Source organism: Lissotriton vulgaris, chromosome 12 (genome assembly GCF_964263255.1).
Source record: "Lissotriton vulgaris chromosome 12, aLisVul1.2, whole genome shotgun sequence".
NCBI lineage: Eukaryota > Metazoa > Chordata > Amphibia > Caudata > Salamandridae > Lissotriton > Lissotriton vulgaris.
Genome location: NC_141700.1, coordinates 437,827,992 through 437,851,239, shown reverse-complemented (window position 1 = coordinate 437,851,239; position 23,248 = coordinate 437,827,992). Strand labels below are relative to the sequence as shown.

Sequence of the window (23,248 nt, the reverse complement as noted above, 5' to 3'; positions counted from 1 at the left end):
CGGAAATAATGATCCACAGCCTTTACAAGCTCACTGCGAGTCTTAGGATTTCAAAGGTACCAAGGGTTAATAGGGGCTATCCCTACCCCGGAGCCTGGCGCCAATTCAAACCGAAGCCACAGCGGGGAGTGATCAGAGATACCCCAAGCCATATGCCCGACCTCCGCAACATAGGACGCTTGTGCACCAAAACCTAATCAATTCTGGAGACACTACCATGGGCGCCCGAATGAAACGTATACTGCCGCTAAGTGGAGTGAATAACAAAAAAGGGTCTTGACTCAAAACTCAGCAAGGCTGAGTCAACAATAAACTGAGAAAACAGTATACCTGCCTATGCTGAGAGACTATTTCTTAAGACACAACAGTTAATAAAGCATACATGAAAAGATAGCATGAACACTTGCTTTTAGAATTGCAACTTTTACTTTAATCCTTATCTGAAGACTGTTATTATTTTTAGTCTTTTGTTTTTTAGTGCATGAGAATACAAACAACATGAATAATATTATACATTTAAATACAAACAAGAAACACAAATTGGTATGTACATAGTTCCAACAAACTCACACTCAACACATTCTTGGCCATCCAATCATACAAAAACCACATTCATACTAGTCCCAATGTCATGAAAACAATTGTATAAAATGAAAAACAATCCAGTTTGATAATTTTTACACATAAATCAGAATTTTTTTTTCAAAGTTTTGAAAAAAGCGATATTTCAATCAATCAGTGCATTCCATGTAGAATAAATGACAAGGGACCGGGTCAGGTCGACGCGTTTCGAACCCTACAATTCTGGGGGTTCTCTTCAGGACCACAGTCTAACTAGAAAGAAAAGAGGAAAGAATCATAACTAACCAAAATCTGCGGAATCAACATCTCAACCAATGCAAAGCTTCCCTCAGCCTACCTCGACAAGTGGGACGAGTCTCCACAGAAAACGAGAGGAAATAGATGTATTCCCAGTGAGAAGGGGAGCGAGAGGTGCTGCAAGAAAAATAAGGTGCTATCAATCTCACTGCGCGTCTCAAACATGACTGTGCCTAGGCTGGTTGTTGCGGTTGGTCTATGCGCTTACCTTTGAGTAGCGCGTGTATGCTCAAAAAAGATGCTTCCCAGTCAAAACGTTCGCGATCCAGGGGATCGGATACGGCGTCACTGTAACTGGGGAGAGAAAGGGTAACTCGGGTTACCGTCATGTAAAAGCGGTCGCGTGTCAGTTTACTAGATGTACGCGTTCACCGGCGCTTTGGTTATGATACAGCAGTCAATGGACTAAATGAAATTTCTGAGATTTACAAAACCTACTCTTGATTTTCCGCGAATGGACTTCATTTCCCAGAATTCTATGTTACTCTTTGTTCACTAATGGACTCTGTCACTCCTGTCGGGATTACAGCACTACATTTCCCATCACCCCTTGAGGTTTAGCTAAACCCATAAGGTACACTGTTGTTAGACTCCGGTAACCCGCCATTGACTGCAGGGTGAGGAGCGAGTACTATCTATTTCCAACCAAAGCGCCGGTGAACGCGTACATCTAGTAAACTGACACGCGACCGCTTTTACATGACGGTAACCCGAGTTACCCTTTCTCTCCCCAGTTACAGTGACGCCGTATCCGATCCCCTGGATCGCGAACGTTTTGACTGGGAAGCATCTTTTTTGAGCATACACGCGCTACTCAAAGGTAAGCGCATAGACCAACCGCAACAACCAGCCTAGGCACAGTCATGTTTGAGACGCGCAGTGAGATTGATAGCACCTTATTTTTCTTGCAGCACCTCTCGCTCCCCTTCTCACTGGGAATACATCTATTTCCTCTCGTTTTCTGTGGAGACTCGTCCCACTTGTCGAGGTAGGCTGAGGGAAGCTTTGCATTGGTGGAGATGTTGATTCCGCAGATTTTGGTTAGTTATGATTCTTTCCTCTTTTCTTTCTAGTTAGACTGTGGTCCTGAAGAGAACCCCCAGAATTGTAGGGTTCGAAACGCGTCGACCTGACCCGGTCCCTTGTCATTTATTCTACATGGAATGCACTGATTGATTGAAATATCGCTTTTTTCAAAACTTTGACAAAAAATTTCTGATTTATGTGTAAAAATTATCAAACTGGATTGTTTTTCATTTTATACAATTGTTTTCATGACATTGGGACCAGTATGAATGTGGTTTTTGTATGATTGGATGGCCAAGAATGTGTTGAGTGTGAGTTTGTTGGAACTATGTACATACCAATTTGTGTTTCTTGTTTGTATTTAAATGTATAATATTATTCATGTTGTTTGTATTCTCATGCACTAAAAAACAAAAGACTAAAAATAATAACAGTCTTCAGATAAGGATTAAAGTAAAAGTTGCAATTCTAAAAGCAAGTGTTCATGCTATCTTTTCATGTATGCTTTATTAACTGTTGTGTCTTAAGAAATAGTCTCTCAGCATAGGCAGGTATACTGTTTTCTCAGCTAAGTGGAGTGAAGCAGTCTCCAGCAGTCCACCAGGCCTATTGTGTCAATGAAGTCAGGCAGCCAGCCATGAGCCCCCCTGAGATCCCAAGGTGGGTGTCTATCCAGCATACCGGAAACCACCACATTAAAATCACCACCCAGAATCAAAAAAAACCCAGGGAGATCGAGTAGAACCCGTCCCAGGTCAGCGAAGGTCGTAGACTGCAGGCTAGGAGGAACATAAATGGACACCAGGGAAAGCGTGCGGCCCTCCCACCATCCCAACACAGCCACATAGCACCCCCTTTCATCAAGGACCGTAGAGTCCACCTCAAGCGGGAGAGAGTTCTTAATAAGTATTCCAACCCCCCGGGACCCGGAAGAGAACCCAGCGTGTGCCACAAGACGATGCTCCTTCCTGTTCATGGCACGACATGTATTTCCTACCAAGTGGGTCTCCTGAAGTAGAACAACATCAGGGGAATATTGTTTTAAAAGTTGCAATACCACCCCGCGTTTAATCTTGTCCCCCAACCCGTTACCATTCCAGCTCATCAACCTCAACCCCCTACCCCCCATCCTGAAAGAGAAAGAAGACCCAATCCCCGTCTGAGTCCAGCACGTCCATGAAAATGCCTTGCAATATAGCGCCTTGCAAAAACAGTGACCTGAAAACAAACACCACCCCGCCAAACAACCCGTTGCAGTACCCCCCACCCTGTACCCCTGCTTACGACTATAGAGCCACCCCAACTCGCAGTGTGCCTGTCGCCCCCACATCTAAACTAAGCTACAAGAAGTAAAGATGAGGAGGATAGAAACCCTCCGATAGCCCTGCAACCCCCGTTCCATCTGCAAGTAACCATACATCAAAACTCGAACCACCACAATAGTAAACCCTCTAGTGTCCCCAGAAACCAGACAGATGGTGCTCATTCCTGCTCCATAGTTCCTCCCTCCGCTCCGCCACATTGTCTCTCTGGTTCTTGTTGGGCCGGCAGAGTGTCCAACCAGTCGGCCACCACCTCGGGCTTATCAAAGAAGTAGAATTCTATTTAGAACAGGGTTTTTAGAGTGAGGGAAATACTGGGCGCACTGCTTTTCTTAAAGCGCAAAAAAGTGTGTACTGATGTTTGAGAACGAAGGTGCAGACAGGTGAGGGGAAGAGCCCTATAACCCCTCTAGAGGTGTGTGGTTGAGACCACACGCTAGGTCAAAGCAAATAAATGCCTGTTGCACAACTCCACAAAAAAAGTACAGTAGTTCTGTGTCTCAATGGACACTTCAAAGTTCAGTTAGCCGCTGTCAGAGAAAACACCAATGTTTAAGCAAATCAGATCTTCTTTTATTGTATCTTGTTGGCCAGCCGACACGTGTTTCGTCGCAATGGAATACTGTAATTCCGCAACTCCTCAGGGCTGGGGAGGATACAAGATGACCACAAATGTAGTGCATCACAGTAACACAAGGTATACAGTAATTACTTTAGTGATGTCATTACATAAAGGTGCTGGGACAATTGAGAGCACCGTGCAAACGAGCAAAAAACTGAAGTGGAAAGACAAACAAGACACCGTACCCACAACCGATGCAGGTAGAAAATTGCAAAGCAGCAAGCTGGACTGTGGATCGAGAGTGGATTAAAAGTGACATGGTATAGCATTGGTTTGAATAAAACTCAAGTGTAACGTCGTGTATGAGTGATGCAAAGGGAAAAGAGGAATAGAGTGACTTGAAGGCGTGTTGTGGTGACGAAATAAATGTGGAAAAGCTGAACACAGGGGGAAAAAAATAATGACAAGTTTTAAGGATGTCCGTGGATCAAATTGTTCCCTGAATATATGTTCACAAGGAATTGATCATTTAAAATTATTTATTAAGAATATTATTAGTTTTATTTTCAGTCCTTTAGTAAAAAGGGCGTGCGGTCTACCTGTGATTAAAGGGTGGCGGACCGCAGGTCTATAGAATTACCAAAAAAGAGGGGAAGGAAAGAGGGACATAATTTCAAAATCAGTTCAGACTACTCAAAGCTCAGTTAAGTTTGTAGTGAGTTATGATTATCCAAACTTAAATGAAAGGAAATATCGTTAATGAAGGAAATGTCACCGCTTGGCCGGTGATAATTCCAACCCGGCCCCGCTCGAGACTAGGTGAAGGGAATGGGTCCAAATCGCCATCAGTGCGATTCTAGGATTGTTCATGCACAGGGAAAATAAATAATAAAAAATAATAAAAAGATTGAGGAAAAAGGTTAAGGGCCTGTTAGAGATTGTATACAAATTTGTGTGTGTGACTGATCGAGTTGACTTCACTTCAATAAAGGTGGGAGGAATAGTAGTAGATCAGCGTCTCACCTTTAAAAGTGAAAGTTGTTGAGTTGTACTATCGTGTGGTAGATTTCCTGAATTGGAGTAGGTATATTGGCGTCCACTTACCATAAAACGGGGAGTAGGGAGGCTTCCGGTAAATCAGATGCCCTAAAAGTACACACATGGTAACAAAAGGAGGGGGAACAAAGGAGAGAGAGACGAGAGCATGAGATCGGACGCTCTCACCTGCCAGTATAACACAAAAAAAGGGAGAAAATATTTATCCCGTCTGTTTGGGTTCGCGAAACATGCACATGAAAAAGTTGAGTATTATGGAGCTCAGCGGTAGTTTAGTCAAAAACTTAGTACTAAGCGGGTTGCTTGTCATATCTCTCCTGGCTCTCTACGTTGATAAATATTAAAAGAGGTTCTACAATGTTAGATTGCTCCTGCTAACAATTTTGCGAAGATGCAAAATTTGCACATGAAAAAGTTAAGTATTACGGAGCTCGGCAGTAGTTTAGTCAAAAACGTAGTACTAAGCGGGTTGCTTGGCATATCTCTCCTGGCTCTCTACGTTGATAAATATTAAAAGAAGTTCTACAATGTTATCAACAATCAAACCCACTTTCTTATTATGACACACCAACCTTTTATTGCGGGTTTCTGTCTTTGCTCTTGCATTTTTTACGCTCAATATATTCATAGTAGCAACCGCTACAACTTTTATATTATTCGTTTCCTCAGCCACATTGGGTATGACCCTACACACATCGCCAGAGCAATTGACGCTCTAGTTACTTAGATCCGGGACACTCCCGTCCTATTTAACTATTTCCGGGTCATTGAATACGTGTCCGCACCCGGAACCACACCGTAGGAATACACGTCCTGCCGGCTTCTCCCCAGACCGGGTAAGATAAGATAATATATTTTGCCCCTTCACGAAATTGTTAGCAGGAGCAATCTAACATTGTAGAACTTCTTTTAATATTTATCAACGTAGAGAGCCAGAAGAGATATGCCAAGCAACCCGTTTAGTACTAAGTTTTTGACTTAACTACCGCCGAGCTCCGTAATACTTAACTTTTTCATGTGCATGTTTCATGAACCCAAACAGACGGGATAAATATTTTCTCCCTTTTTTTGTGTTACACTGGCAGATGAGAGTGTCCGCTCTCGTCTCTCTCTCTTTTGTTCAACCGCCTTTTTGTTACCATGTGTGTACTTTTAGGGCATCTGATTTACTGGGAGCCTCCCTACTCCCCGTTTTATGTTAAGTGGACGCCAATATACCTACACCAATTCAGGAAATCTACCACACGATAGTACAACTCAACAACTTTCACTTTTAAAGGTGAGACGCTGATCTACTACTATTCCTCCCACCTTTATTGAAGTGAAGTCAACTCGATCAGTCACACACAACAATTTGTATACAATCACAGGCCAAGCGGTGAGATTTCCTTCATTAACGATATTTCCTTTCATTTAAGTTTGGATAATTATAACTCACTACAAACTTAACTGAGCTTTGAGTAGTCGGAACTGATTTTGAAATTATGTCCCTCTTTCCTTCCCCCTTTTTTGGTAATTCTATAGACCTGCGGTCCGCCACCCTTTAATCACAGGTAGAACGCACTCCCTTTTTACTAAAGGACTGAGAATAAAACTAATAATATTCTTAATAAATAATTTTAAATGATCAATTCCTTCTGAACATATATTCAGGGAACAATCTGATCTACGGACATCCTTAAAACTTGTCATTATTTATTTCCCCCTGTGTTCAGCTTTTCCACATTTATTTTGTCATCACAACACGCCTTCAAGTCACTCTATTCCTCTTTTCTCTTTGCGTCACTCATACACGACGTTACAGTTGAGTTTTATTCAAACCGATGCTATACCATGTCACTTTTAATCCACTCTCGATCCACAGTCCAGCTTGCTGCTTTGCAATTTTCTACCTGCATTGGTATGTGGGTACGGTGTCTTGTTTGTCTTTCCACTTCAGTTTTTTGCTCGTTTGCGCGGTGCTCTCAATTGTCCCAGCACCTTCACGTAATGACATCACTAAAGTAATTACTGTATACCTTGTGTTACTGTGATGCACTCCATTTGTGTTCATCTTGTATCCTCCCCAGCCCTGAGGAGTCGCAGAATTACTGTATTCCATTGCGACAAAACACGTGTCGGCTGGCCAACAAGATACAATAAAAGAATATCTGATTTGCATAAACATTGGTGTTTTCTCTGACAGTGGCAACCTGAACTTTGAAGTGTCCATTGAGACACAGAACTACTGTACTTTTTTCGTGGAGTTGTGCAACAGGCATTTGTTTGCTTATCAAAGAAGTAGACCCGTTCGTTATACTCGATCCTCAACTTGGCCGGGAAAAACATTGCGTATTTGAGACCCATAGCACGAAGTCTCCTCTTCACCCCCAGAAAACTTAGCCTCTGTTTTTGGACCGTCTTTGTGAAATCCGGGTAGAAACTTATTGATGAGTTCTCGAATTTCAAGGGCCCACCCGCTCGAGAGGCCTGGAGGATAGCGCCTCTGTCCCGAAAGTTGAAAGATCGGTGCTATCATAGGCCTCGGCGGTGCAACCACTTTCGGTCTGCCGCCTGGGACCCTGTGCGCTCGCTCCACAGTAAAGAACTTGCTCAGTCCCTTGGGCGCTAGCTTGTTGACGATAAGGTCCTCAACAAAGAGGTCAGCCGCTTGATCTTCCGCCTTTTCTGGAACTCCAATTATATCAGAGGTCTTCAATCTGTGGGGCCCGACCCCCAGGGGGGTCGTGGAGTCCTGGGAAGGGGGTCGCAGAACAGATTCTTTCAGTTTGCCTTAGTGGCGCCGGGCTGATTGAGGGTGCTCATGACGGAAGCCTAATTCACACCGAGGGGTGAAAAAAATCAAAGCCTCATTAACAAGTAAAAGGTATTTTAAAGACCTGTGAAGTACTTGGGTGTGTCTTTGTGTGTGTCCAGTGAAGCTGTTTCAGCCGGGCTCACATACACGAGGGGTTGGGAGGGGTGGGGTGGGGTGGCTGGGGGAGGAGGCTGTAGCCCTTTGAGTTCAAAGGGCGTTGCGCGCCTGGAGCTGTGGGTCCCGCCAGTAAAGCACGCGAAAGGTCCTCATTGGTTCAAGTCTCACAAGCCCTCATACCTGGTGTCTGGTGCCTGTGCGGGAGAAATATGCCCGATAGGCTGTAACAACATCTCACCATGAAGAACAGGCTGTCTTCCACCGCCTCCCCCCCCCCCCCCCACCCCCTGCCCCCAGCAGGGAGGCACAGAGATGCCCTCCCATGAGAGAGGAAGGAAGAAGAAGGAAGACGACACAGAGATACTGACCAACCCCCATGAGAGAGGCACAGAAAAGGTGGGTGAATGAATGAGGGATGGATGGATGAAAGGGTGGATGGATGAAGGATGAATGTATGGATGAAAGGTTGGATGGCTGTATGGATGGACGGATGGAAGGATGAAAGGGTGGACGGAGGATGGATGGATGTAAGGATGAAAGGGCGGATGGATGAAGGATGGATGGGTGGATGAATGAAGGATGTATGTATGGATGGATTGATGAAAAGGTAGATGGATGAAGGATGGATGTATGGATGGATAAAAGGTTGCATGGATGGATGGGTGAAAAGGGGGGTGGATGAATGATGGGTGAATGGATGGATAGATGAAAGGGTGGGTGGATGAAGGATGGCTGTATGGATGGAAGGATGAAAGGGTGGATGGATGAAGGATTAATGTATGGATGGAAGGATGAAAGGGTGAAAGGGTAAAGGATAGATGGATGGAAGGATGAAAGGGTGGATGGATGAAGGATGGATGTATGGATGGATAAAAGGTTGCATGTATGAAGGATGGATGGATGTGTGAAAAGGTGGGTGGATGAATGCTAAATGGATGGATGGATGAAAGGGTGGATGAAGGATGGATGGACAAACGGGTGGATGAATGAAGGATGTATGTATGGAAGGATTGATGAAAAGGTAGATGGATGAAGGATGGAAGGATGGATAAAAGGTTGCATGGATGAATGATGGATGTGTGAAAAGGTGGGTGGATGAATGATGGGTGGATGGATAGATGAAAGGGTGGGTGGATGAAGGATGGCTGTATGGATGGAAGGATGAAAGGGTGGATGGATGAAGGATTAATGTATGGATGGAAGGATGAAAGGGTGAACGGGTGAAGGATAGATGGATGGAAGGATGAAAGGGTGGATGGATGAAGGATGGATGTATGGATGGATAAAAGGTTGCATGTATGAAAGATGGATGGATTTGTGAAAAGGTGGGTGGACGAATGCTGAATGGATGGATGAAAGGGTGGATGGATGAAGGGTGGATGGACAAAAAGGTGGATGAATGAAGGATGTATGTATGGATGGATTGATGAAAAGGTAGATGGATGAAGGATGGATGTATGGATGGATAAAAGGTTGCATGGATGATGGATGGATGTGTGAAAAGGTGGGTGGATGAATGATGGGTGAATGGATGGATAGATGAAAGGGTGGATGGATGAAGGATTAATGTATGGATGGAAGGATGAAAGGGTGAACAGGTGAAGGATAGATGGTTGGAAGGATGAAAGTGTAGGTGGACGAATGATGGATGGATGTATGTGATGAGGTCTAACAGGCGCATTTATGGTTGTCGATAGTTGTTAATGATGAGGAGTACTAGTTTCTAGAAACTTTTGTCGGAAGGGGGTCCTTACGCCTAAAAAGGTTTTACAAGGGGGTCTCGGCATCAAAAAATTTGAAGACCTCTGAATTATACGAACATTATTCCGCCGGGCCCTCCCTTCAAAATCCTCCAGGCGACGGACAACAATGTAATTCGAGGCCTTCAGGTTACGGACCTCAGTCTGCGAGTCGACAACGTCATCCGTTAAACTCAATGTCTTTATATCCAAAGATTTGACCTTTTCATTAGTCTCTGTAAGGTCTGTGCGGATCAAATTCACATTGATCGCCATTGTATCCAATTTATGGGCAAGGGTCTCCATTTGCTTCCCAAGGGAAGACCTGATACCATCGATGGCGGCCATCACGTCCTGTAAGGTTGGTTCAGTTACCAGAGCTGATGAGTCCTTCGCTTCCACCAGAGACCTACCCGGTCCACTGGGCGACCCCTTAACCTGGGCATATCGGTCCATGACATTGGTTTGGGTATATCCACCCCGTCTGGTGGCTTTCGACTTCTGCTTGTCCCCCTCCGGTTTGCTCGCCATGTCCAGTCCAGCAAGCAGTAGACAAGACCTAACTGCTAGGGAAGTCGACCAATGTGACTTATCCGCTCAGAGTCCAGAAAGCGAAAGTGCAAAACGGTCCTCGGGCAAAGCACTAGAATTAGCCACAAAAAAAAGGACGGCTCACGCTCTAGGCCAAAGTCCGACACCTCGTGTGTTGTTCAGTACGCTCAAGCACCAATAGGGGTACGAGCTTTCACTTCAATGAGGCGTCCCCAGGCCCGGGATGCAAACCAAGTGCCAAAAACGAACGTGAAAGTGAAGCCAGACCGGCCGCCTCCGCGATCTTAGGCCGATGTTGTTCAATTACACCCCGGGCACCATGCCAACCCAAGCGCCGGGTATCCAAGAGACGAAGGCCGCAGACTTTCCAGCACCACAACTCCGGCCTCCGGGGTCCGATCGGGATACAAATTTCAGCTTTCACTCCTCCTGTGGTTCATCTGCACGAAGATGTTGACAGCAAACAGGATAAATGACAGGATATATTCGGGAGGTTACGAGGGTCTCGGGAGACCTGTGCTCATGCGGCCATCTTGGTTGCGCGCGAAGCTCCTCCCCCATAAAAAAGTTTTTAATACAGACCGCATCCACTTCTAAAAACTATGATTATTCTATTACCCAACATAATGGTACTTATTTTATTTGAAAGACAAAAGGCTGAGATTTGAAAATGTGTCTCACAAGAGTAGAAATCTAAACAGTGAGCGCTCAACCAACTAGGCTGTTGTGCCAGTTCTTAATATGTTTCCACATATCAAGATGGGGCTACGGGGCACGGAGTTTGGCTAACACTATCCAAGATGCTGGGAAAGTTTAGAGCTATGAACATGGTATGTGTGATGCCATAAGCAAAGCCTGCCTTTTTAGTAACAAACCCTATGCAGTCTTGTTTTATAGTTTCACTTTCAAGTTTAGTTTTCAAGTTTAAGTTTATTAAGTTTTTGGCTCTCAAAAGAGGGCCACATAAAACAATCACATAGCTATACACCACTACATACAATAGAAATCACAATAAAAGCCGATTGAAAGATCACATCATTAACACTGGCCGAACAATCATCAAACAACATCTCTAGGTATCATCAATAAATATCTAAAAAAACCCTTAAAAAAGGTAAAAATTTTGAAGCAAAACATTTCATTAGGTGGACAATAAAGGGCATGAAAGAAAGTATTTACATTAAGGATTCCTAATTGTAGACAAATAGATTTTAACCATTTAGAGCGCAATGGACGTAATGCAGGACAAATAAACAAAACATGATTTCGGTCCTGCACTGCCTTATTACAAAAGTTACATACTGGAGATGTCCCATACCACTTTGCTAAAAGTGAATTTAGAGGAAGCAAATCATGTCTTAAAAGGTACCATAGCCTACGGACTCTATGAGGGATATTCCAGGAAACGTACTGCTGGGCCTGCTTTACTGAATACGTGCTTAAAAGTAAATCACCACCCTTCTTTTCGTGTAAAGCAGTCATATCCAATTTAAAACAGAGTTCCCAAGATGCGGATTTCAGCTGAGTCTTTAGTTGAGAAGGAGAGAGCAAGAACAAAGTACTTGCATCCAACTCTAACATTGCTACCGCTTTTCTAAAGTTTTTTACTATTAGTGAAAACTCGTTTAGATTGCCCAGCAGTTCGTTTTTAATATATGCCCGTAAGGAACCCGATTTACCTCTGGCCAAACAGGCCACCCACCTTACCAGGGCAATCAACCCCTGTACCCAACAGCTCCGAAGGCCGAATTCCAGCCTGCATGCAGACACGGAGCAAGCTGTATTAAGGGAAGAATTTCTTCTTAGTACCTTTCCTTCCATTAACTGCAAAAAACCCCAATGCCTTAACTCCACCAATTCTATTCCATAAAGCAGAGTTGCAGGGATTTTTGCTCTATATACTTCCAAAAATCGAGCAAAGTGTCTTTTTCCTGTAGCAGAATACAAGGAACATAACCCCATACCATGAGCCAATGCTTTACGCGAATTATGTTCAATATGGGGTTTTTCACTTAGGTTTGCCGAGATTATTTTACCTAAAAAGGTGTAAGTTTTAACCACCTCTAGTCTCTGGCCTCCTATAGCCCAACCGAAGTTTTCAGACCTACATTTTTTTCTTCCAGTAATGCACATGATTTTGCTTTTGGAAGCATTAATCTTAATAAAATGTGCTTCTGCAAATAAATGTAATGCTTGCAGGCGGTTAGACAAGCCCTTCAGAGTTAAGTCTAAAATAAGGATATCATCTGCATACATTAAAACAGAAATGGATGAACCTCCAACTACCGGGGCTAACCCACCACATGCAGCAATGGAAGCAGGTAGGTCCGCAATATATAATGAAAACAACATGGGGGCCAATAGACACCCCTGTTTTAATCCATTCAGGGATGGGATAATCTGTGAAAGACCCCTTTCTCCGCCTTGTAGCACCTTACACCAGGTATTCAAGTGAAGGGATCTTACAAGTTCCAGTAGATGGGGTGGCATACCCAATACAGCAAGCTTTCTCCACAGCGTCGGACGGTCCACCTTGTCAAACGCTGTGGCGAAGTCTATGAATGCCGCATATACTCCACCACCTCGCACTCGTACATATTTGTCCACAATCACTTGAAGGGCTGTTAAATTATCAAGTGTACCATGCTCTTTGCGGAACCCAGTTTGTTCCAAAGGTAGAATTCCATTTGCCTCCACCCAATCAGTGATTAATATTAGAAGACACTTAGCAAAAACTTTCCCAATAGAATCCAGTAAAGCTATCAAACGGTAGTTCATGGGTTTATCCCGCTCTCCCTTCTTAAATATGGGTATTAGTATACTTCCCCTCCAGGATGTAGGAACTGATCTCATTGAGAAGCAGGCTTTAAACAAAGGGAAAAGAATCCTGCTCCATGAAGTGACATCCTGCTTCAGTACTGAAATGGGCAACTCGTCCGGACCCATTGCTCCGGAGGAGCGCATACTCTTGATCACCGAAGCAATGGATTTCTCAGAAGGAGGATCCATAGAATACCCACTGTCCAAAACAAGGTCACAATCCTCACCCTCTACGCCATTTGACGCATACAAATTCGATATAAGTGAGATCCAGACATCTTCACTTTCACAATAATAAATATGGGCTCTAAAGTCTGAGTGCTGTTGAAGAAAAAGAATGACTAGCAGAGTGTTTCACGTGACATGGAGCAACTTGGCATCTATGCCGTGAGTACAAAGGTGTGTGGATGCTAGACACAGTGTAAAAAAAAGCCCTGATAACATTTTGGTCTGAAACTCCACAGGCATGTTCATGTCAAAGTCCCCAAAAATATTTGTATTTATTTCATAGCGAGTGAGATTATATTTAAAAAGGTTGGTCTAACGTCTCTTCTTATGGAATACCATACTTACCATTTTTACTTTCATTACTTCTGGTGTCAGGTACATAGCTAGGGTAGGCTGTGTCACCAATGGGATTGAGCTCTTTGCAGTTATATACTGAGCTTACCTTCAGTAAATATGGAAAGCTTGTATTAAAGGATAAGTGGTGGAATGGTTGTAAGGTTTTGAAAGGGGCCAGTTACCTGTCGGAGTTATGTTTAAGAAATTGGAAATGTATCATTAACTTGTTTTTAGGTCGAGCCGGAGCCAGCGCGCAAGCGCTGCTCTGGCCATCTGTTGTAGGTAGAGTACGGAGGAGATGCCTGGCCCATATTTTTTCATTGGCTTCCGTATTTGGCCTTCGTAAATGCTGGCGTTTGATTCCTTAATAGGCTATTAATCCCTCCTTAGTACGGCCATGACGTCATTTGTATCCTGCCATCACTACTGGCCCCTTTACTAGGTTGTTAAACTGTACGCATACCTTTTCTTTATTGAGCCGGGTCAATGGCGGCTAGTTGTTTGAAATGCTTTAGGTCTCGCATTTAAATGTGAGACCTACGGCATTGCAAATATTTTTGGGGGGGGTGAAACGTGTCCCTGGGGTGAAAAATAGTGAGGAGGCTCCTTGGGAAAGAGTGAAACTTGATAGTGTCTTCGGCGAGCAGGTAGCAGTAATGCTCTGAGCATCCATGGAGGGGAGACAGACCAGTCCAGTGGCTTCCCCTGTGTGCTGCTGCTGTAGCCTGTGTAAAATTATATATTTCTTTTCCTTAGCTCGCCTGCCTTCCGCGGCTGGTGTTCCCCTGTGTGCCTGAGCAGCAGACAGTGTGGTGGCTGGAGGAGAAGGACGGGTGGTAGTACCAACAGAGCCGGTGCATGGCGCAGACCTGGCTTTGACGCTCTTTGCTGGGTGTGGACCTGGGGCTGTAGCCTCTGGAGGCCGGCAGGAGTTGTGGCTGCACGCAGGAGGGATTGGGCTGCACTGCTGCAACACTTCGCACAAATCTCTCTTGTTTTCTTTCCCTGGCTCCGGCTGGGTGCTCGGGCTGGCCGCTCATGCTTGTGCCCGGGGTGCATGCCCTGGTGAGCCACGGCTGGAGGCAGCGCTGAGCCAGCCCTGCGCTGCTCCGGGGAGCGACGCCGGCCAGCAACAGCATGGAAGTGACTGTATGCTTAGTGAGGTACCCGGTGGTGGTGCCCTACGGGACGGCAACCTACAGGTCTCCAGCCTCATCCAGCAGGCGGTGACCCACTACAGGAAGGCCATCGCCAAGGTGAGTCCGGGAGAGGCCGGGGGGACTACAGCATGGAGCTGCCCGAGGAGCGGATCCGGGAGAGGGCCGGCAGATAGCTTTAGGGAGGGCAGCGAAGCCCCTGGACACACGCTCTCTGCTGATGTAAGCGAGGAGAGGCAGGGGTGCCTGGAAGCCCCCAAGGTGCGTGAAACTGAGGCACAACTACGGGCTAAGTTGGCAGTAGAATGGGAAAATTTAGTAGTCTGGGCGGCCTAGCGGTTTTCAAGAGGGAGCCCCTGAAAACAATTTTTTAAGCTGTACCACCCATTCCTAGTACACGCAGTGTTTTCAAAGAATGGGCCAGTGCACCACACTGCCAGTTAAAAGGTGATGAGAGTGGCACTATTGTGCCTCATGTGAAGAGCGATTGGCAGACCCCTATAAAATCAACAAGGCTAGGTTAGAGACTGCAAAGTCTACATTGTAGCTTACATTATATCTGCTCATTTTGTGCTTCGGTGGTGTGATGAGAAGAAACGAAGGATCAGAATTTCAGATTGAGTCTAAAGCATAGGTTAGTTGCTGCGAGCCCATAAAAAGTCAGTGGAAAGTAAGTTTGACACGCAACGTGTAACGTGAGGTCGGCCACTTGCGTCACTCAGCTCTCAAAAATTGGGGCCGTGACAGTGCATAGAGGGAGAGCCAGCCTCCATCTCCGGCGCAGCCCTTTCTTTTTACATGTGCGGCCCCTGAGATATTTGTTGCTGGTCACTGGTTTATGCAGTACCGTCTAGGAGTCACCTTCAGTGTGTTTGTGTGTGTTTAGTTCACCACCAATATCACCACCCCCAATACCAATACGACCACCTAAGCGCCTCTCACTCACTAGTAATAGCATGGGCACTGTACGAGGCCGGAGCTGCAGCCGAGACCATCCCTCCCTCCATGCCTGCCATAAAGCACAGCCCGCCCTACACCAGGAGGTGAAGCAAGGACCCTAATCCAGCTGGCGTGTTTTTTATTAGGTCAAAGATAGCAATGACATTACGCAATGCCACTCTGCACACTCAAATCAGGGAGAGGGCAGGAAATAGCACCCCCCTGCTTTCCCTCCTGTGCCGCAACAATGTAACCACTGAGCGAAAGGTGTTGAAACTCTTTGTTAGTGTTTATAGCTCGGATCATATTTAACTCTCACTTCACACTTTGGGTCTGTGTAATTTACAACACTTCCACATCTTCTTCACTGCACTATTTATATGGATTTTGAAGACGTCGCAGGCCGGTCTCTTCCTCTGATATTTACAATCTAACAAGCGGTCGAGAAGGCCCTTTACTGCAATGCAGTAGGTCTCGCATTTGTGAGAGTTTAAGCTATTAGTATTGTAAATCACAATGCCTTTTATTTATGTTTTTAAAACCAAAACCATAAAAGGCATTGCCATTTACAATGCCAATAGCTCAAACTCGCGTGAATACGAGACCTATTGCATTGCAAATGCTTGTTATATAGTGCTTCCTACTCACACCTTCCAACGTTATGTATAGTAAATAACAAGTGTTACTATTACAACATTTATGGTATTAAATTTCTGGCCGCATAAAAACGGAACCCTCGTTCGGCTTGTTTGCAATCTAGCTTGTGACATACATATCAAACATACTTCAGCAGCAGGCATGCAACTCACTATGCCCTCCTACTCGCTGGGCAACATGGATATTAGAGAGCTCTCTGTTAAAGTCTCGGAAGTTCGGGCAGTGTGGGCTGTACACTCAAGGCTCTGTGGACGTCTTGGAACCTACACCTATTGAAGACTCACTTCTCGGCAGTACGTGCTGTGACATACATTATGCCCCGAAATTAATAAAATAATCACACCAGCTGTGGTCTGTATCATCAACGTAACTCAGAGTGTCAAACTTAAGACAGGATATTGTTACACATAAGGGGACACTAAACTTGTTAATTCTGTTCAGAGTCCCTAAAAGAAATACTGTCAGCTTTTTTGTTAAAAAATAAATAAACACAGGCAGGGAAAATATTGTTTGTGGCAGTGTTTAGGTTGGAAAAATTGCAAAAGGGGACCCTTGCTCCCAAATAGAGGTTACTGGGCAAGTAGTATATGTACATCATTCAAGTTGAAAAAGAGGGTCTTGTCCAGCCATTCTCACCGCCTCGCTGTGCTCCTTGTCTCGCCTCTTGCCGAAAGGGCCAATTACTGCAAAGAACTAGTGAAACTCCACGACATGTAAGTCCCACCAGTGCTTACATGTGGGTACAGAGACGACAGTGCTGTCAATCCAGTGCGAGGATTTGTGACCTCATCATTCCTCGCCATAAAGCCGGTATTTCAGAACATGTCTTCCAGTGCCTGAGTGAAATCCGCCATCTTGCTAAAGTGCCGTTCATATTACCTTTTCGGATTCCTTTCCAATAGTAACACTTATATACTCCAGTTGGGAATTCTAAAACGTGTTATCTTAATTCCGCTGCTCAAATTGATAAAATTTTTAAGTACTGTAACACAATTAGTCTTCTAAACATATATGTTCTATCGAGCTTCATATATGTATTTTCGGTAATTATGTTTATTTCAAATACGTGAAAATAAACGTATTCCACTATGTGGCCTCTATGACGAGTGAAACCATGACCTAGTATCGACAATTGTTTGTTTATAGGCATACTGCTATCTTGTACTCCATAGCGAGGTAGTCCATCTTCTATTTCAAATGTCCCTACGTCGTGAACACTATTTCACTTTCTTTACTTGCCCACATGGTGACAGTCATCTGTTCGCACTCGTCTGTACAGTGTCAATGCATAATACTGTAATTTTATGGCGATTGTGTTGAGACTATTCCGAGAGCGGCTCCCGGTGCTCTTGAATTCCTTGCTGTGGGCTGGCGCCACACTCTGCAGTCGGCAATGCAGCTCCACCGGGCCGGCAGTAATCCGGGTTCCTCGTCGTATGCAGCTCCGCAGAGAGAGGGCTTTGGGCTCTGGCTCCAAAAAGGGACACTGTGTGCGCCCTGTTCTGTCCTCCCTTCCCGGTCGCCTCCTCATCAGTAGCCGACGGCCAGAGCTGAACCAGCACACCGGGCACACCTTCAGACGGCTGGGCCCCCCTCCGCGCCTGGTGTCCAAGGGCTGGAAGCACAGTCTTTCTTATGGGGATTACTTTACAGTCAACAACACCACAGAGGACGTACCCAGCTTGCCACAGTCCGAGGATAGTAGAGCGTCGGTTGTCGGCTTCGAGGAGCTGGGGGTCAGCCCGGCACTTGTACAGCTCCTCAAGGACAAAGGCTTCCAGCATCCCACCGGGGTCCAGCGCCAGACCATCCCCAGACTTCTGGGAGGCAACAACGTACTCTGCGCTGCAGAGACTGGCAGCGGCAAGACCCTCTGCTACTTGTTGCCGATTCTGCTCAGGCTGCTTAGTGACGATACCTCGGGAAACTCAGGACAAGAAGGTCTGCGCACACCCACCCGAAGAACCGAGGCTGTAAGGGCTAAGGGCTCCCTCGGGCCCGAGAAAGAAGGAGGTCCTGAAACTTTGCCAACAGACGAACAAAAGGAGATTCAAGGACTTCAGGGCTGTTTAGAGCTGAACGAGAACCACGAGAAGACTTGGGACTCGCGACGCTTGGGTACACCACGAGCAAACGTTTGGCGCCGACTACGGATGGATGATGGCCCACGGTCGCTGGTGGTGGTCCCCTCCAGAGAACTTGCAGACCAAGTGTACAGTGTGGCCACTTCCTTTTCCCTACCCTTTCGGTTGAAAGTTAAATCGGTTGGTGGAGGCAGGGGCATGGGCAGGGTGAAGAAGACCTTATCAGGCCACGCTGATATACTAGTGGCCACCCCAGGTGCACTCTGCAAAGCTCTCCGGAGGGATTTAATTACCCTACGTGACCTGAGATTCTTGGTCCTTGATGAGGCGGACACCCTGTGTGATGAGAGCTTCAAAGACTTGGTTGAAGAGATCCTGCTTCAGGTGAACATATCCACAGTGCATGCTGATACTACGGGCCTGGAGGGTAAAGCCCAGCTGGTGGTCATTGGAGCCACTTTCCCCAAAGGAGTGGGTGAACTGCTAGGACAGTTCACTGATCTTGGCACCATTACCACCATCAAAAGTAAAAGATTGCACTTTCTCATGCCCCACGTTAAACAGAAGTTTTTAAAAGTGAAAGGTGCAGATAAATTGACAGAACTCCTGGAAATGTTAAAGAAACAAGAGCCTGGAGCTGGTGTGCTGGTCTTCTGTAATAACTCCAAAACGGTCAACTGGCTAGGGTACTTACTTGATGACCACAGTGTCAAACATTTAAGACTACAAGGGCAAATGCCTGCTGATAGGCGAACTGGCATTTTCAACTCCTTCCAGAAAGGATTGACTGATGTGTTGGTCTGCACAGATATAGCCTCTAGAGGGCTGGACAGTTCACGGGTTGAGCTTGTGATAAATTATGATTTCCCACCAACACTGCATGATTATATTCACCGTACAGGAAGGGTTGGCCGGGTGGGAAGTAAGCACCTTGGGGTGGTAGTTAGCTTTGTGACGCATAAGTGGGATGTTGAACTTGTACAGAAAATAGAAACAGCCGCTAGGAGACGAACCAGTCTGCCTGGGATGGAATCTTGCATGAAAGAACCTATTCCTAAAACCGATCTGATCCAGTTTGATTCAGAAGAAGATTAATTAATTAATTTCTTATTCCTTGATTTTGTGTGCCTTAGCAGGTTCAGCTGTGCATTGAAGGTCTGATATTTTCTAATGCGTGTATAATTCTAATATTACACAACAGAGAAATACTGTTCCAGGGATTCAAACTATGTGCATGATTACTGTTGAAAACTAGCCTGCCCTTTTTATTAAATTCCCTATTTAGCCAGAATAGCACATCAGTGAAGGGGGGAACGTGATGACCTCACCATCTTATGTAATGTGGTGCAAAAATAAAATTTCAACAACAATCAATTTTTTGTTTTCGTTTTTTTGCTGCCTAATTGATATATAATGAATGCAACATATATTATTGGGTTATCACTTTTAACTCTTTAAAAAAAAATTCTCAAGCAGTTTATTAGTGATCATAGATAGGATGAATCTTTGAAATTTTCCAGTTCTTCTGTCCTCTGGCATAAAGTACCATCTGCTGTATTTGGAGTTTGACGTCATGGGTAATGAACACCCACCTTCCGTCTGTCACTTACTACCACCTTTGTCCACTCATAACATCAAAAACTGATAGACATTTCATTGAAAAAATACAATTCTGCCATAATTAGAGGCCTTTGTCCACTGGCAGACCCATGCAGGAAATACACCACCCCTGTTATGGAGGAAAACAAACAGCCACATCCCGTACCCATCTGCTACAAAATTAACCAACGCAAGAAGCCCATGCTGTTAACAGCCTGGACATTATATAGTAGAGATTGTATGCCTAATGGGTGCTGTAAGTACATAATCTAAGGTAAGTCGAAAACAAAAACAGTACTGAAACATATGTTTTTTGAATTTTTATTTGAATAGAAATGTTGAAATATTTAACTTAGTTTGCCTGCACCCAAATCCTATACATGGGATAAGGCATATCGTACATCACATGTGACTATAACCAATTGTAACCACATTGGCAATCAAGATATGGAAATATTTTTTTTGAAAAACAATATTTTTGTAAAGTTTTAAATGTAAAGTCTTTATTCAAATCTAAAAACTTAAAAACATTTTTTTGAAAGGCATACAGAATGGGGTGCATAGAATTTAGCAGAAGCAGCCCAATAGGGCTGCCAAACCTCCCTTGATGCCCAAAACACTTGACATGCTGGATGCTGGGGAGGACTGCCAAGCTGAGATTATAGCAATCAGCAAGGTAGATTCTATTTCCGATGGGGGCACTGGAGCTGGGTCTTCGGGGTTGGTGTTGGTTCCAGCAATAAAGGCACTTCAGGTAGGAACCCAACTAGATTTCTCTGCTGCTACATTCCATAATGACTCTCAGTAGACTTCAGTGCAGAAAACAATGGTAGACTTTTTTGACCTTAAGAGCTCGACCTTGCATGCACTTATTACATGCTCGCTTGGTCCTTCAGTGCCTTCATTAAGAGCTAGCAATGGGGTTAATTTTAAGGCAACTAACACTGGTCGGTTGCCCCCCTGTGACTGTTGTAGAGGAGAATCCCATAAGGAAGGATGTGTCCCAGATTGCTACCCGAGTAGAGGGCATAACATGCCCGGGCCCTATGCTATCAGAGAAAATAAGTTTCATGAGAATCAAGAAGCCTTAGAAGATTATTTTTCACTGTCAGACTTATTGGAGACTGGTAGTCTAGCTATGTTCTGCTCATACTCCGAGTGTGACCCAGGAAAGGAAGTGTAAGCACTTAGAGTTCAGGCAGTTGGAAAGAGTAAAGGACTAGTGTCTGGGTGTTATATAAAACCAACAAGCTACTCTGAAAGCTGCTATAATACTGTTGCTACCAGTGAGGCCAGGAGCGATGAGTGATAATCTCCAGAGGGAGTTGAATTAACTCCTACCAACGAAACTCTGCTAAGGACCGGATCAGTGGTATCTCGGATATGGGTGGTGGAAAATGAGAATAACCCTCATGAAGAACGGCCGTTCGATTCCAACCGATGGCTAAGCCTTGGAAGTCTGGTGCCACAGATTCTCCCTCTCTTTCTTCAGCCTATAATTTGCTTCCACGTCACAGGGAGGAGTATGAAAAGAACCCTCAGGCTCTAATGACGTCCCATCTAAAAAATAGGTGACATTGTGAAAAATCTCTGAAAAATATGGTTATACTTTATGGCTGCCTGAATGACATTGAGTCTAAAATGCCAGTCTTGTTAAGTCAACACAAGATATCAAAGGCCAAATGAGTCAACACGAAGTTAGATTGCAGGGCATGTCCCAAAAAATGGAAGGCATTCAAAATGGAATGTGGTATAATAATCTTTGCATGCTGGGGATTCCGAAAGATAATAAGCGGGGATTGTGATGCTGCACATGGTTGACTGTCCTGTAGTACTGGTGGCCATCTTTGTTTTTGTTCTTCCCCTAAGGTGCCGACTCGGACAGGCCACGGTCTAGTATTAGATCTTAACCCCATGTGATCCAATGGGGCAGTTTCATTTTACCTACTGCAGTGCTGGACGGGGCCTTTTATTGGATCATCGGCCGCTGGCACCATAACTAAGGGCTGAGGCCCTATATTCAGTAGTATGCCCCTCAGGGGCATGATTGTGTGGGGATGTTACAGCCACTAGGGAGAATTTGGCTCTTGCTGATTAGTGTGTGTGAACAATTCTTTGTTTATTGGTACAAGTCTGTGCAGCCAGGATTCGATCCAGGTCAGGATGACGTGTTTTTGGGGCTTACAGATGTGAGGATGGGTTTCCCTTTGAGACACTCTAAGGAAATTTGTATTACTTGATCGCTATTATGCTTTGGTTTTGATTTTACTGGGTCATGGTTCTTATCCACTCTTGCAACTAGCTCCTTTGTACACTGATATTCTCTCACCTAGTGGCTATGTGGTAAATGGGCATTATTACTGACAGGATGGTTTTAGTTCTTGTGTTCACCATTTGTTTTTCTCACAATGTCGTTTGATCTTTCCCAGCCCCCCTTCTCTTCCTGTTTTAATTGTAGGTAGGGTGCACAGTTGGGTGGTGCAAGTTTCCTCATGCCCCAATGAATTTACCTGTAAGTTAATTATGGCAATCAAACATGTTGGCTGTTCCTTACACCTTGGTCAAAACATGTTATTGTGTTTTTAATCATGAGTGTGGGCATAGACATGAAAGAATTTGAGGTATGGCACAACAACTGATTTTTATGTATTTTTACATTCTTGAGTAATGAGCTAACTTGTATTTTGAGGACCCTTACACAATTGGGTGCAGGTGATTGATGTAGTAGTTGGGAGTTAAATTAGTCTATCGCCCAGTATAGATAGAGCCAGACATACTATCTGAGGTCTTCCTGCCTTAATAAGAAAGTGCCAATGATGATTGAACAAGCAAGGTGGTAAGCACTAGCCAACACGCTCTTGGTGGTTGCTTCTGTTAGGCACCTCCTATATTTTTGTATGAACAATCCCTTATTGTGAAGTGTTGTGTCTTTTGTTACCAAAACTTCTTTCAGTTTTTTTTAATATACACCCTTGCAGGTGTCTTGCCCTGAGTTGGACCAGAGCAGGTGGGCTCCCAAGAACTGGTTATTTCACAGGAGCTTTACGATATGTAGTTAACATAATTTTATTTGTGTGCGGTATGCAAAATAGGGCTTTGTTTTTTATGAAAGGGGTAGGGATCCTAGAAGACAAATTGTTGATTTATTTCAGCATTCAATCCCTCAACTCAGTGACTGGGTTATTGATTGCCAGCTACAGCGGGCACACATATTTCCCTTCCACAAGGCAAACCAGGGTTGGGCAGCTCAGTACCCTCGTGTCATCCTGATTTTCTTTGGAAATTTTATTTGTTGGCAAAATATTTCAGCTGCTTCATCCACATAAACTAGTTGAAGCCTGTGGTGTGGAGTTCTTCGTCAGGTCTGACTTTTGTCAC

At 44.7% G+C, this 23,248-nt stretch overlaps 1 protein-coding gene and 1 long non-coding RNA gene across 2 annotated transcripts in view; one reads left to right on the top strand and one right to left on the bottom strand.

Annotated features, from left to right (window-relative positions):
• LOC147674132 (uncharacterized) overlaps positions 1 to 17,082 on the bottom strand; it is a 159,299-nt gene extending 142,217 nt beyond the window's left edge. The window contains exon 1 of the long non-coding RNA XR_015302553.1: positions 16,824 to 17,082. This is a non-coding gene — a long non-coding RNA (uncharacterized LOC147674132). The remainder of the gene's footprint in view (positions 1 to 16,823) is intronic.
• Positions 17,083 to 17,400: 318 nt separating this feature from the next.
• DDX28 (DEAD-box helicase 28) lies at positions 17,401 to 19,645 on the top strand. The gene has a single exon (XM_086945197.1). The coding sequence runs from the start codon at positions 17,492 to 17,494 to the stop codon at positions 19,364 to 19,366; it is 1,875 nt and encodes a 624-aa protein (XP_086801323.1). The 5' UTR covers positions 17,401 to 17,491; the 3' UTR covers positions 19,367 to 19,645.
• Positions 19,646 to 23,248: the final 3,603 nt, after the last annotated feature.